A 12,482-nucleotide genomic window follows, 5' to 3' on the forward strand; every position below is an offset into this window, starting at 1 on the left:
GGGCACCTCGCCGTCATCTCGGCACCAGCTGATGCGCGGCGTCGGTTTGCCAGACACGTAGGCGATGATTCGGATGGTGCCGCCGGCGTGGACCACGATCTTCTCCTTGACGGAGGCGTCCAGGTCCATCTCGGGCGCAACTGAAGGACGAGAATCAACGAAATAAAATAAATCAACCGAGCGACGGCTGGTAATTTGTCAAGCGTTTGAATTGTGGTCCCTGTACGTCAAGGCAGCGGCGTATTTCGTCTTACTTGTCCTGTCTCTGGCTTCGATCAGCTCCGAAACGAGTCCAGGCTCGCCGACGCCGGCGGCGTTCACGGCTCTGACTCTGAAGCGGTACAGAGCACCTTCTTTGAGCTCGGCCACCACAAACTTGGTTCCTCTGATCTCCGTGTCCTTGGCCTGGAGAGAGCGCAACCCGGGAATGAGGGACACATTCACCAGTTGGGGAAAGCCGACTCGCCCGGGACGACGCTGCTGGAGTGATCTTAGTTTACCTTCCGCCAGCTCTCCGGGGCCTCGGGCTCCTTCTCGTCAGCGCCGCTCAGTAAAAGCAACTTCCTCTGAGCCTTCTTCTCCTCCTCCTCCCTGCTCACCTCCTTGAATTCCACAATGTAGCCGGTCACCTTGGAGCCTCCGTCCACCAGGGGAGGAATCCATTCCAGCTCCACCGTGGACCTGGTCCAGTCCGTCACCTTGGGGGTGGGCGGACCGGGAGGCTCTGCGCGGTACGCGAGAGATGGGGGGTAAGACACTGTCAAGAAAGTCGCGAGACGTGAAAACAAGGCGCGCACGGTCGGCCACTCGTGAAAGCGAGATGCGGATAGTTGGCGAATCGTAAACAGTATTCGCGGACAATCTGCAATTCTTGAATACCGGTTGCAGACGGCCAACGACAAGTGAGAACCAGTCACAGACTGTTGACAACTCGTGAATTTGGATGCAAGCAGTCAGCGAATCATTAAAAGTAGTCGCCGACAACCCTCGCATCCTCCAAGGCCATTTCCAATGAAGTTGAGACGTCGGCACCTCATTCAAACTCGATGCGGTCATTCAGCAAGCCATGAAAACGCGTCGCGGACACTCGTGAAAAGAAGCCGCAGACGGTCGCGGACTCGTGAGGACTAGTTGCAGATGCTCGGCAACTGACTTGCCGCAGAATGTCGGTAATTCATGAACATGAGTTGCAGACAGTCAGCAACTCAAGGAAACAATACGCAGGCTTTGAATGTCATGAAAACAAGTCATGGACGTCAGCAGCTCATGAAAATTCGACACAGACGACGAGCGACTCATGGCAGCGCGTTGCAGATGAGAAATCGTTGCGGGCGGGTCGGAAACTCGTGAGAACGAGTCACGGGCTCATGGCGGTCGCTGGCTTGAACAGATGACTTACTGATGGGGTCCCTACAGAGCACGGGGTCCGAGGGTACGCTGGGTAGTCCGCATCCGGCGGCGTTGGCAGCGCTGACCCGGAACTGGTACATGGAGCCCTCCACCAGGCCGGTGACGTCCCAGTTGTTTCCCAGCGGCAGGGCCCGGATGGGCTCGCGGTTGACCCGAGCCCAGCGCTTGCTGGTGGTCTCCTTCTTTTCGATGAAGTAGCCGGTGACTGGCGAGCCGCCGTCGTATTCGGGCTCCTCCCAGTTAACCGTCATGGACTCCAGACACACGTCGGTCACGGTGGGCTTCTCACACTGGCCAGGAACGGCTGCACACATTGCACGTTTCAATTGAGGGTTTTGTGCGTTGCGAGGGTCACGAGTTCACGTTTCAAGTCCGGGTTACGATTTGAAGAGAGTGCCGAAAGCCGCCAGGTATAGGGTTGGGCTTTCAAATCAGGGTTTCTGGCCGGTGCGAGGGTACAAAACAAGGGTTACGGTTTCAAGTTCAGGTTTGCTTTAACGATGTGGGTTTTCAACAAGGCTTTCAAATCAGGGGTTCAATCCAGGGTTAGGGTCTGGATGTTGGGTGAGGGCTTCAAATAAGGATTTGATGCTCGGGTTTGGGTTTCAAACACGCATTAAGGTTAAGGCCAAAGTTAAGGTTTCAAGCTAGTGTTGCGATAAATGGAGGGATTTCCACTTTGGCTTCGAAGACTGGCTTTCAGGCGTGCGGTAGCTCTTCAAGTTGGGTTGATTTTCAGAAAAAAAAGGTTTGGTTTTGCAATTTGGATGTCAAACTGGTGTTGCGCGTGGCACTCACTGAAGAGGTTCCTGGCCTTCTCCGGCTCGCTGAGTAGCGGCGGCCCGACTCCAAACTTGTTCTGCGCCATGACTCTGAACTCGTACTCGTGGTTCTCCGTGAGCCGGGTCACCAGGTACGCGCAGTCCTTGGGGTCCTTGGACACGTGCACCCATGACTTGCGGTTGTCCTCACGCTTCTCCACCACGTAGTTGGTGATCTTGGAGCCGCCGTCGTCCAGGGGCGGCTTCCAGGCCAGGCCGATCCTCTCCGCAAACACCTCGGTGAACTTCATTGGTCCCACGGGGGGGCCGGGAGGTCCTGCGAGAGTCGCGCCAAATCTCACTAAAGCCTCGGCGGGCCCATTTGCATTTCGTCTTTTGAGAATTGTTTCTTTTGAAACTTGGATTTCGTTCCAATTCTGATGCGCGGTACATTTCACGTGTCATCGGCGCTCACCAAAGACAGAGAGTTTGACGTCCTTGGTGACGGTGCCCAGGGCGTTGCTGGCGGTCAGGCTGTAGAGGGCGCTGTCGTCCCGCGTGGCCTGCTGCAGCAGCAACGTGCACTTGTCCTGCGTCACCAGCTTGGCGACGCGCTGGTCGTAGCGCACGGCCGCCTTCTGCTCGGGCGCCGCCGGGTCGGCCTTGTGCCACGAGAGGCTGGGGAAGGGGCAGCCGCTCACCTTGGCCGGCAGGCTGACGTCGCAGCCCTCCTCGCCCTCCAGCGCCTCCCGCAGCTCGATGGTGGGTGGGCCTGAAACGGCGCGTCAGCCACGTCGTTACCAGAACGAGCAGCGTTACGTGATGAGGATCCGCAGACTGATTACTCCGAGCGCGACAACAAATACTTCTGCTCCAGCCAATTCTGTCACGGCAGTAACATCAACGACAGAGTGGTTCTCTGAGGTCTGCAGACTCGGATCAGTTTGTGGAGCCCAGGTTTCAAGCACCTATTGCTAATAGCTACTTGTACCGCTGCTACGACTAGTGCTACTTCTACTACCGCTCCTACTACTCGTAATTAGCGGCAGATGTCATTTTAATGAGCCCTTCGAGTTGTGTTTCAAATGTCCTCATTCTACCAAGGGAGACACGCCTCGCAATATTGTGCTTTTTCCTAAATACATTCCAAATAATCTTGACAAAGTTCAGGTTAGGTTAGCATGTGGCTTGGCCCTCGGCAAGCGCTCCACATTCTGATGTGGCCCCTTTGCAAAATTCATTGCTCATACTGGACCGAAACACTTCTGCTGCATTCGTACATTTGCAATAAATATTTCCGAACAGTCTTTTTTTTTTTAACTTGGGGTACATTTCCCTCTCATTGTGACTTGTTGACATGCAACACGTCAACTTAATCATCATTTTTCAATTTTCAAACGACGCAATGTTACAGTGTTTCGCAACAGTATGATGTGTACTTTTTAGGTCAAACAAAAATCTGTTTCATATTACGCTCTCAATGTGACCAATGCTATCATAGCAACTTTTCCAAATAACTACTTGTCCGTACTATGAGTCCGAGCGAGCGAACGACAGAGGGCTACATTTGCTGTTTGGGTGTCTTGGCAAAAGTGAAGTTGAGGCCAGTCCGACTCACAGGTCTGGTCCTTGATGGTGAGCGGCCCGGCGGTGGCCGAGGGTCGACTGGGTCCGGCCTCGTTCACAGCTTTCACTCGGAACTCGTACTCACCGCCCTGAAAAACACACGCACGCCCGCACGCACGCACGCACACATACACACACACACAAAACACGGTCACGGCATGCTTGTGGCAGTCGCTCCAACACTGCATGGGAGCCTCAATTGCCCAAAAAGGAAAGAGGACTCGAGGACCGACCTCCTTCAGGTCCTCCACCACGAAGCTGAGCTCCTCCACGTCTCGCTTGTTGCACTGCTTCCACGTTTCCTTCTCTTTGCCGCTGGTGTCCCAGCTCAAGCGCTCCACCACATAATGTTTGACGGGAGAGCCGCCGTCGTTTTTGGGAGGCTCCCAGGTCAGGGTCACCGTGTTCTTGGTCACCAAGGTGACTTTCAGCTTGGTAGGCGGGTCTGGCGGGTCTGCAAATCAGGCATTTAAATTTTTTTTTTTTTTTTTTTTTTTTTAGCAGCGCCATCATTTGCACAATTCAATTCACTTGGATCATCACTAGTCACACACTTTGGATTGCTCAGGACTCGCCATCCGGTGGGCGATGAGGCCAGACCCTAAATAGACCCATTACAATAGGTCATGTGTCTTTTGTTGAAAGTACTAGTCTGACCCCAACTACATGGCACAAAGTCCTTAGATGTTCGAGCAAACGCCGCGAAAAAGGGAGGATTCTGTTTGGGACTCAAACCCAGCGTGTAAAGTGTCAGTGAGGTGTCTGCGTGCGCTCACAGATAGGGTCTCTGGCCCGGGCGGGATCAGCGGTGACGGTAAACGGACCGAAGCCCAGCCGGTTCTCGGCTCGCACTCTGAACAGGTAGTCCTGTCCCTCCAGGAGGCCTGGGACAACGAAGGCTTGACTGGCGCAGGCCGCATTCACCTGATGGACAAAAAAAAAAGGCACCGGCATCAAGTCTTCATCCGCACAATCTTTTCAATCTGTCTGTCCTTCACTTCCTGCACCTTTGTCCAGGCCTTGTCGGTGACACATTTTTTCTCAATGTAGTAGCTTTTGATTCTCTCTCCGCCATCGTTGTCGGGCAGCTTCCAGATCAGTCTCATGGTTGACCGGGTGATGTCCGTCACCTTCAGATCTTTCGGAGGTCCGGGAACATCTGAAACCATGAAGGAACCGTTAGGCGACACCCAACCGAAAAAAAAAAAAAAAAAGCCCGTTCGATTCAGTCCAATTCAAAGAAGGAAGACGCACCGAGGACGTTGACTCTGACGTTGACGTGTTTCTGTCCAGACTTGTTCTTGGCCGTGATGGTGTAGCGTCCGGAGTGGGTCCTCAAACTAACGGGGATGCTCACAACGGACGTGGTGTCTGTGGACTCGACCTGAGGAGACGCAAGAGCGCGATGAGTTCGGGAGCGACACGTGTTCTCACACGCGAGCGGCCGAAGAAGTCACCTCCGAGTCCACGGGAAGCGTGTGCAGCTTGTTCTTCTTGTGAGATTTGGCTTTGCCCTCAAAGTCCCACGTCACCTTGGGGACGGGACGACCCTTGATGGTGGCGGGGATCCTGATTGGATCTCCGGCACGTACATAGAGCAGGTCGTCCACCAAAACGTCGATGGTGATGGAGGGCGGCACTGAAACACGAGCAGGAACATCGGCGACCGAGTCAGCGCGCTCCCGTCGCTTCATCTCGACGCGCCGTCGCCCGGAACGAAGACTTACACTGGACCTCTTCGATCAAGACCTCGCCGGTGCGGGGGCTGGGGTCCGATTCGCCAATGTCGTTGACGGCAATGATTCTGAAGCGGTAGCGCTTCAGCTCACGGAGGCTGGGCACAGTGAACTCGGTGGTGGGGTGCAGCTCTTCGTTCACCCTCACCCAATCGGATTTGCCCTCGTCCTGGATCTGGACGATGTAGCCCTTGATGGGGCTCCCGCCGTCCTTCTCCGGCGGCTTCCAGGTCAGAGTGACGTTGTGCTTGGTCTTGTCGGCCACCACGGGAGCGGCAGGCATGCTGGGAGGAGCTGGGCGGGGAGGTCAGAACAGTTCAGTCCCAAATGAAATCATCGAGCCGACGGCACAGAAACGCGGGACTGGAATCGCTGAAACCGAAATGACAGCTGGACTCTTCGCGGCTGCATAAGCCTTATCACCTTCGCACAAAATTGTGCAACTCCACTCTTTTGCAGTCGAGGTGAAAGACCTTCAACCACTCAGTGCTTGTCATACTGCGGGTTTTATCCTCAGCTTGTTCCCAGTAAGTCCAAAACTTCCAAAAGCCTTTTGTATCGCAGGTGAAACATTTCCAACGACATGGAAGAGTCCATTCGACTTGGGATGACTCCAAATGTACACTGACAACGCAAGGGTAGACTCACTCAGAGGGTCGACGGCAAATGCCGGGTCGGACGGTGCGCTGAACGGTCCCGTTCCGGCCGAATTGAAGGCAGCGACTCGGAACTCGTACTCACATCCTTCAAACAGGCGAGTCACCTGCCAGACACAGACGAGTTTTCCAGCCCAAATATTTTCGGAGAACTCGGCACGATCCGAAGACCTACCTGGTACTCCCAGCCTTTCATGCCCCTCTTGGTGACCGGCATCTTATTGACTCTGGCCCAGTAGGCGGAGCCTCTTTCTTTCTTCTCCAGCCAGTAGCCAATGATCATGGAGCCACCGTTGTCCCTCGGCGGCTCCCAGGTCAGGGTCACGGAGTTCTTGGAATACTCGGTGATGCTCGGTTTCTCCGGCGGGCCGGGGAGTCCGAAGGGGTCTGTGATCTGAACTTCCTCCGTGGCACAAGGGTCAGACTTGCCGTAGCGGTTCTCGGCTCTGACGCGGAACAGGTAGGATTTGTTGGTATCCAAGTTCCACACCTGCAGCAGAGGGAGGAGGACTTTATAAGAAGGTGTCCTCACGACTACGACCGTGACCACAAATAGCCGATATTGTTACTACAGTAGACGCAATTTATTAGCCTTACTGTCACTATGACTGAAATTATTTCTTTTCCTGGCTCATTCCATTTTTGCCAACATCCGCGGAAGGCGACTACAAAAGACATAAACGCCGGAGGGGGGCAAATCGGTTGCGGTTGACACCTTGACATTTTGGGACAGGCCTCTACGGCCTTAGTAGCGGTTCTGGGCTCTGACGCGGAACAGGTAGGATTTGTTGGTATCCAAGTTCCACACCTGTAGCAGAGGGAGGAGGACTTTGTAAGAAGGTGTCCCCACAACTACGACCGTGACCACAAGGACAAATAGCCTAGATTGTTCCTACACTAGACGCAATTTATCAGCCTCACTGTCACTATGACTGAAATTATTTCTTTTCCTGGCCAGCAGAGGGAGGAGGACTTTATAAGAAGGTGTCCTCACGACTACGACCGTGACCACAAATAGCCGATATTGTTACTACAGTAGACGCAATTTATTAGCCTTACTGTCACTATGACTGAAATTATTTCTTTTCCTGGCTCATTCCATTTTTGCCAACATCCGCGGAAGGCGACTACAAAAGACATAAACGCCGGAGGGGGGCAAATCGGTTGCGGTTGACACCTTGACATTTTGGGACAGGCCTCTACGGCCTTATTTGGAGAGTAGTTCGATGTCGGTGGCGAATCCATTTTGTCTTTGTGGCAGCCTCCAAAAAGTCTCATTTGAAAAAGCACAAACCAGTGCAGTCCATTTTTTTCAGTGGGTACGATTACAGAGTGAAGCGTTTCAGTTCAGGCGTGAGGACGACGCACGTGTTTTGTTCTCAAAATGGATATTGCATTTGATTGACGGTGAGAAGTGACACTTTTGTATTCACATTTTAAATGCGAGCTTTTGACTTTGACCGGAGTACAGGAGTCAAATTTGGGACTTTGATCTGAGCGGGATCCGTCGCGACGGAGTGACCGACTTTGATCCAGCCAGGTGCTCGCGGGACCTACCCGATACTTCTTGTCAATGATGCTGTTGGTGAGCTCCACCCACTGAGGTTCCGCTTCCCGTCCCTCTTCCTCCGCTTCCTCTGTGAGCACGTCCTTCTTTTCAACGATATAGTTGGTCAGCTCGCTGCCGCCATCATCCAAGGGGGCGTCCCAGTGCAACTGGCAGGACTCCGCCTTGATGTTGGACACCGCCACGTTTCTGGGAGGAAGCGGCCGGTCTGGGCGGAGAGACGAGGTTTAGTCGGGTTGCTTGTTTTTTCTTCGTTAGCTCTTCATTTGAAACATTTATCCAGAATGTCAACGTTGAAGGTCAATTTCGAAAGTCTGCTCTCTTGGGGGGTAAGAATGCGGTCCAATTGATAGAAAGGTGTCTTTTTTGGGGGCTCTGCTCTATCAGCTCAATTTTACAACGCAAAAATATCTCTCGAATAATTCCACTCCAATCATCTCACCCCCCCCAAGAGCAGTTGAAGTGGCTTTCGTCGGTGGAGATTGTTTTCTTACATTAGGGGACCGCCCTTTCTTGTGGTTTCATCAGGTTTCGCTCACCTAGCACCATGACAGAAGTGGTGTGACTGGCTGAGCCCATGTTGTTGGAGGCCGAGATGGTGTAGCCGCCGCGGTCCTTGCGCTCGGCGGCGGGGATGGACAGAGTGGACGTGCAGTTCATCCTGCCCGTCACCGCCGTCTCCATCAGCAGGCTTTCCGTGGGCTTCTCCAGCACCGCGTCGTCTTTGGACCACTCCACTTTGGGGATGGGGAGGCCGAGGATGTCGGCGGGGATCTCGACGCGCTCGCCCCTTTTCACCGTGATGCTGTCGCCCTTGAATATCTTCAGCATGTGGATCTCGGGGGCCACTGGGGGGGGATGAGAACAACATGGGATGACAGCTGATCGCTGACTCTGCGGCGGCACCATTCGTAGATAAAAAGTCATTTGACACAGGAGAACCGATGAGAAACCCGGGGAAAGGCTCATGGTCCCGTTTAATGACGGACATCGACGTCCAGTCCAACGATGGACGCAGCAGACTGGATTAAGCGGTGGACTGCGCTGTGATTCTTGACTATCTGTGAAGCCCTTGTAGAGGTATTTTTGCATGAAAATGGTGTCTATTTTCAGAACAAAAACATATCTCCAAAATGCCAATAAATGCAAAGGCAAGGTAAACAATCTTTCAGCCTCAGAGGCGCCCCGCATACGACTAGGTCAGGGTTCGGGAATTTGTCTCGACCGCTCCGTCATAAAGAAAACACTGTCGGTGGGAAATTGCTCAAGAGAGAGATGTAAGGCCGGCCTTAATTGAATTCATCGGATTTCATTTCATTTCAACAGGGAAGTTGATTTCAAAATAGTCACGGTTAACTTGACTGTTGAGAGGCTGGCTCGAGTATTTGGGGTTGCTGATCTCTGGTCTATCGAAAGCAGGGGTCACCAACATGGTCGCCCACACGAGTGGCTCGCGGACGCGTTCTCAAAACAGATCAGCGGTGATGGGACATTGCGAGTTCCTTGGAGTGTTGTCGTATTAATCATTTGCAAATGTCGACATAGGCAGAGGTGTGTAGAAATGAAGCGTTGCCAATTGATTCTTGTCTGTTTCCGAATTGTTGTGAGAATTCATGAACATCCTGATGAGTGAGTTCCTCGGGGTTTAGCCCTAAGCGTCAGCGGTCGGCTTCAAAAAGGTTGCTGAGCCCTGGACGAGGGCTTTCCACCCATATTCCACAGACTTGGCGTACCTTCATCGTCTTGGATGACCACGGTCAGCGCAAAGGACGGGTCGCTTTCCCCAATCAGATTTGCGCACTTGATCCTGAACTCGTACATCCAGGCCTCATCGAGGCCCTCCACCGTCATGTTCAAGTTAGGGCAGATTTCCGTGTTGCAAGGCTCAAAGGCCTGCTTGTCTTGACGCTTCTTCTCCACAAAGTAGCCGATGATGGGGCTGCCTCCGTCGTTGCGAGGCGGCTTCCATGCTAGCGTGATGGAATTCTTGGTGCGCTCCGTGTAGTGGAACTTCTCAGGCGGCGACGGCGGTCCTGCGCAAACCGTGACGACAAAAAACGTTTTCGAGATCGGAATGGTCGACGCGAGACACAATCACTAAGGAGGCCTCTTGGCCACTTGCCTTGTGGGTCCACAGCTTTGATGGGTCCCAGCTCGACAGGCGGGCCCATGCCATACTTGTTCTTAGCACTGACACGGAACATGTACTCTTGTCCCTCCATGATGCCCACGCACTCGCATTTGGAGGAGGCGGTTTCAACGGGCTGCCTCCACGTGTGCATTTTGGCATCTTTGCGCTCCACCAGGAAGCCGGTCAGGTCACTTCCGCCGTCGTCCACTGGGTCATCCCAATTCAGGAAGATCATCTTTTTGGTCACCACCACCGGCTTTAGGTCAGTGACTGGTCCGGGAACATCTACAAAAAGAAAGAAATAAATAAAAATTGTGGTCTGTCCACATTTTGGATCCATCAGCTCCCATCTTCCTAGACGTCCGTGCACTTACCCATGACCTCCACCCGGGTGAAGGCCGACCTGGTGCCGCTCGGGTTACACGCCGAGATCAGATATTTGCCGCAGTCCTTCCTCTGCGCGCTTTTGATGAACACAGTGCTGTTGTTGCCTTCGGTGAGGATCTCGACGCGGTCTTTGTCTGGTTTTGCATCGTCCACGGTCCAAGTGATAGTTGGGTAGGGTTTACCGGTGACCAGCGCCGGAACACGAAGTGTCTCGCCAGCTCTGATGACCACACCGTTCCTGACCAAAACGTCCAGTTCCACCGCAGGCATTTCTGCAGAAGGGAGTCAGCCGCCGACATTAAGAATCGAATGTCGCCTCATTCTCCATTTGACGTCGGTTCGACATTTTCACGTTCTCGGCTTCTGGCTGACCTGCGGGATTCCTGACGAACACTGACTCGGTGAAACCTGGGGCGCCCTCTCCAGCAGCGTTAATGGCAATGACTCTGACCAGGTACTTGGCTCCCTCACGGACTCCATACACTGTAAATGCCCGAGTCTTCCACGGACGTTCTGTAGACCTGGACCAGTCTTTGCTACCGGCAATAGTCTGGGGAACAGCACAATATTAGCGCGAGATCGACATTTTCACACTGTTAAATTCAGAGAGCTCCGAACGCACCTTATCCACGTGGTATCCCAGGATCTCGCCGCCTCCATTGTCGGCAGGTGCATCCCACTCAACGTCAATCGAGTGGTCGGTGGTTGCCACCACTCGGGGGACTGGCGGTCCTGGAGGTACTGTAAAACAAAGATCAAAAATGTAGACCGCTACTCCGACTCGAGCGCGTTCCTAGCTGGAAAATGTACGTACGAATCGGGGCTTGTGCCGTTTTAGGATCTGAAGGCACGCTGAACTTTCCGGGGCCCGCCTGATTTTCGGCTGCCACTCTGAAGATGTAGGTTAAGCCCTCAACGAGTCCTTCTACATTCAGCTCGGTGGAAGAGACCATGTTTCTGGCGAGCACATTCAAGATGAAGTCATAGCTGCCAACACGCAGTCGCATCCGCAGCGTTCTTTTTGGGCAATCCTCTACCTGTTGACCCGAGCCCAGTGGGAACTGTTGATCTCCCGACGCTCCACCCAGTAGCCCAGGATGGGGCTGCCATTGTCGTTTGGCTCCTTCCAGATGACCAGCATGCTGTGGGCCGTGACGTCATCAATTTCCGGCTTCTCTGGAGCCTCAGGAGGTTCTGGGAATGAAGGACGGCGATTCACCGTCAAGTAACCCATGCGAACCGGGGGCAATTCCTTGAGTGATTCTACACACCGAAGGGATTCTTGGCAACAAGAGGCTTGGAGATGCATGGCGGACCAGCTCCATATTTGTTCTCAGCGACAACTCTGAAGATGTACTCCTTCTTTTCAATGAGTTTGGGCACCAGATAGCGACACCCTCGAAGTGTGGCGGTGACACAGCTGTAGCCGAGCTCTATCTTGGAGTTGTCCTTCTTCTCCAGCGTGTAGTTGAGGATCTCGCTGCCGCCGTCATCTTTCGGGGGATCCCACTTGCAGATCACGGAGTTCTTCCTCACCTCTTCGAAGCGGAAGTTAATTGGAGGTCCGGGAGTGTCTGACAACAGGGAGGAAAGCGTTAGGCCCTGAAGCTCCGCAGTCCTCCACGAGACTCGTATGTGACCAGAGGAGAAGGAGGCGCGCTCTCACCAAGGACGTTGACCTCGCAGGTGGCTGAAGCGACGCCGTGGTCGTTCTCCACCTTCACCATGTAGACGCCGTGGTCAACACGCAGTGAGTCCTTGACAACTGCCGTGGACTCGCCCCTCCTGCTGTTGTTGATGGTCAGCCGCTCGCCGATCGTCGGGAAGTCCGTCTCCTCCGCTTCCTGCTCTGCCACCTCTTCCTTCTTCTCCTCTGCATCCTTCACTTCTCCCAGGTCCTGCTCTTTCTTCTCTCCTTCGGACGCCTCCTTCTTCACCTCCGCCTTCTTCTTCAGCGGTCTCTCCGGCCTCCTACGAAGCGGCTCGGGCCGGATCACCTGGTCGTTCCAGAACCAGGTGATCTCAGGGTACGGTGAGCCGGAGATATTAGCCTCCAGCCGGATCTCGTTGCCTCGCTTCACGTTCAGGCCAGACTGAAGGCTGCCGCTCAGGAAGACCTTCGGAGCATCTGACGACAAACGCGGACGGATCAAATCAGAGCCGAGGCGACGTGACCGTCCAAGTCGGAAACACGACGTCCCACAAATT

At 53.8% G+C, this 12,482-nt stretch overlaps 1 protein-coding gene across 1 annotated transcript in view; it reads right to left on the reverse strand.

Annotated features, from left to right (window-relative positions):
* The window catches only part of LOC109530038 (titin-like), a 213,785-nt gene that overhangs the window by 75,017 nt on the left and 126,286 nt on the right, over positions 1-12,482 (reverse strand). The window contains 25 exon segments of the mRNA XM_019893583.1: positions 255-405; positions 501-724; positions 1,400-1,714; positions 2,209-2,508; positions 2,647-2,943; positions 3,790-3,886; positions 4,031-4,251; positions 4,574-4,721; positions 4,805-4,956; positions 5,052-5,181; positions 5,255-5,436; positions 5,525-5,827; positions 6,182-6,296; positions 6,365-6,679; positions 7,747-7,964; positions 8,296-8,604; positions 9,490-9,789; positions 9,879-10,172; positions 10,262-10,546; positions 10,647-10,824; positions 10,897-11,015; positions 11,089-11,231; positions 11,312-11,468; positions 11,546-11,848; positions 11,941-12,402. Of these exon segments, the coding sequence (XP_019749142.1) occupies positions 255-405; positions 501-724; positions 1,400-1,714; positions 2,209-2,508; positions 2,647-2,943; positions 3,790-3,886; positions 4,031-4,251; positions 4,574-4,721; positions 4,805-4,956; positions 5,052-5,181; positions 5,255-5,436; positions 5,525-5,827; positions 6,182-6,296; positions 6,365-6,679; positions 7,747-7,964; positions 8,296-8,604; positions 9,490-9,789; positions 9,879-10,172; positions 10,262-10,546; positions 10,647-10,824; positions 10,897-11,015; positions 11,089-11,231; positions 11,312-11,468; positions 11,546-11,848; positions 11,941-12,402 (5,718 nt within the window).

The sequence above is a fragment of the Hippocampus comes genome, unplaced genomic scaffold (genome assembly GCF_001891065.2).
Source record: "Hippocampus comes isolate QL1 unplaced genomic scaffold, H_comes_QL1_v1.1 scaffold189, whole genome shotgun sequence".
Lineage (NCBI taxonomy): Eukaryota > Metazoa > Chordata > Actinopteri > Syngnathiformes > Syngnathidae > Hippocampus > Hippocampus comes.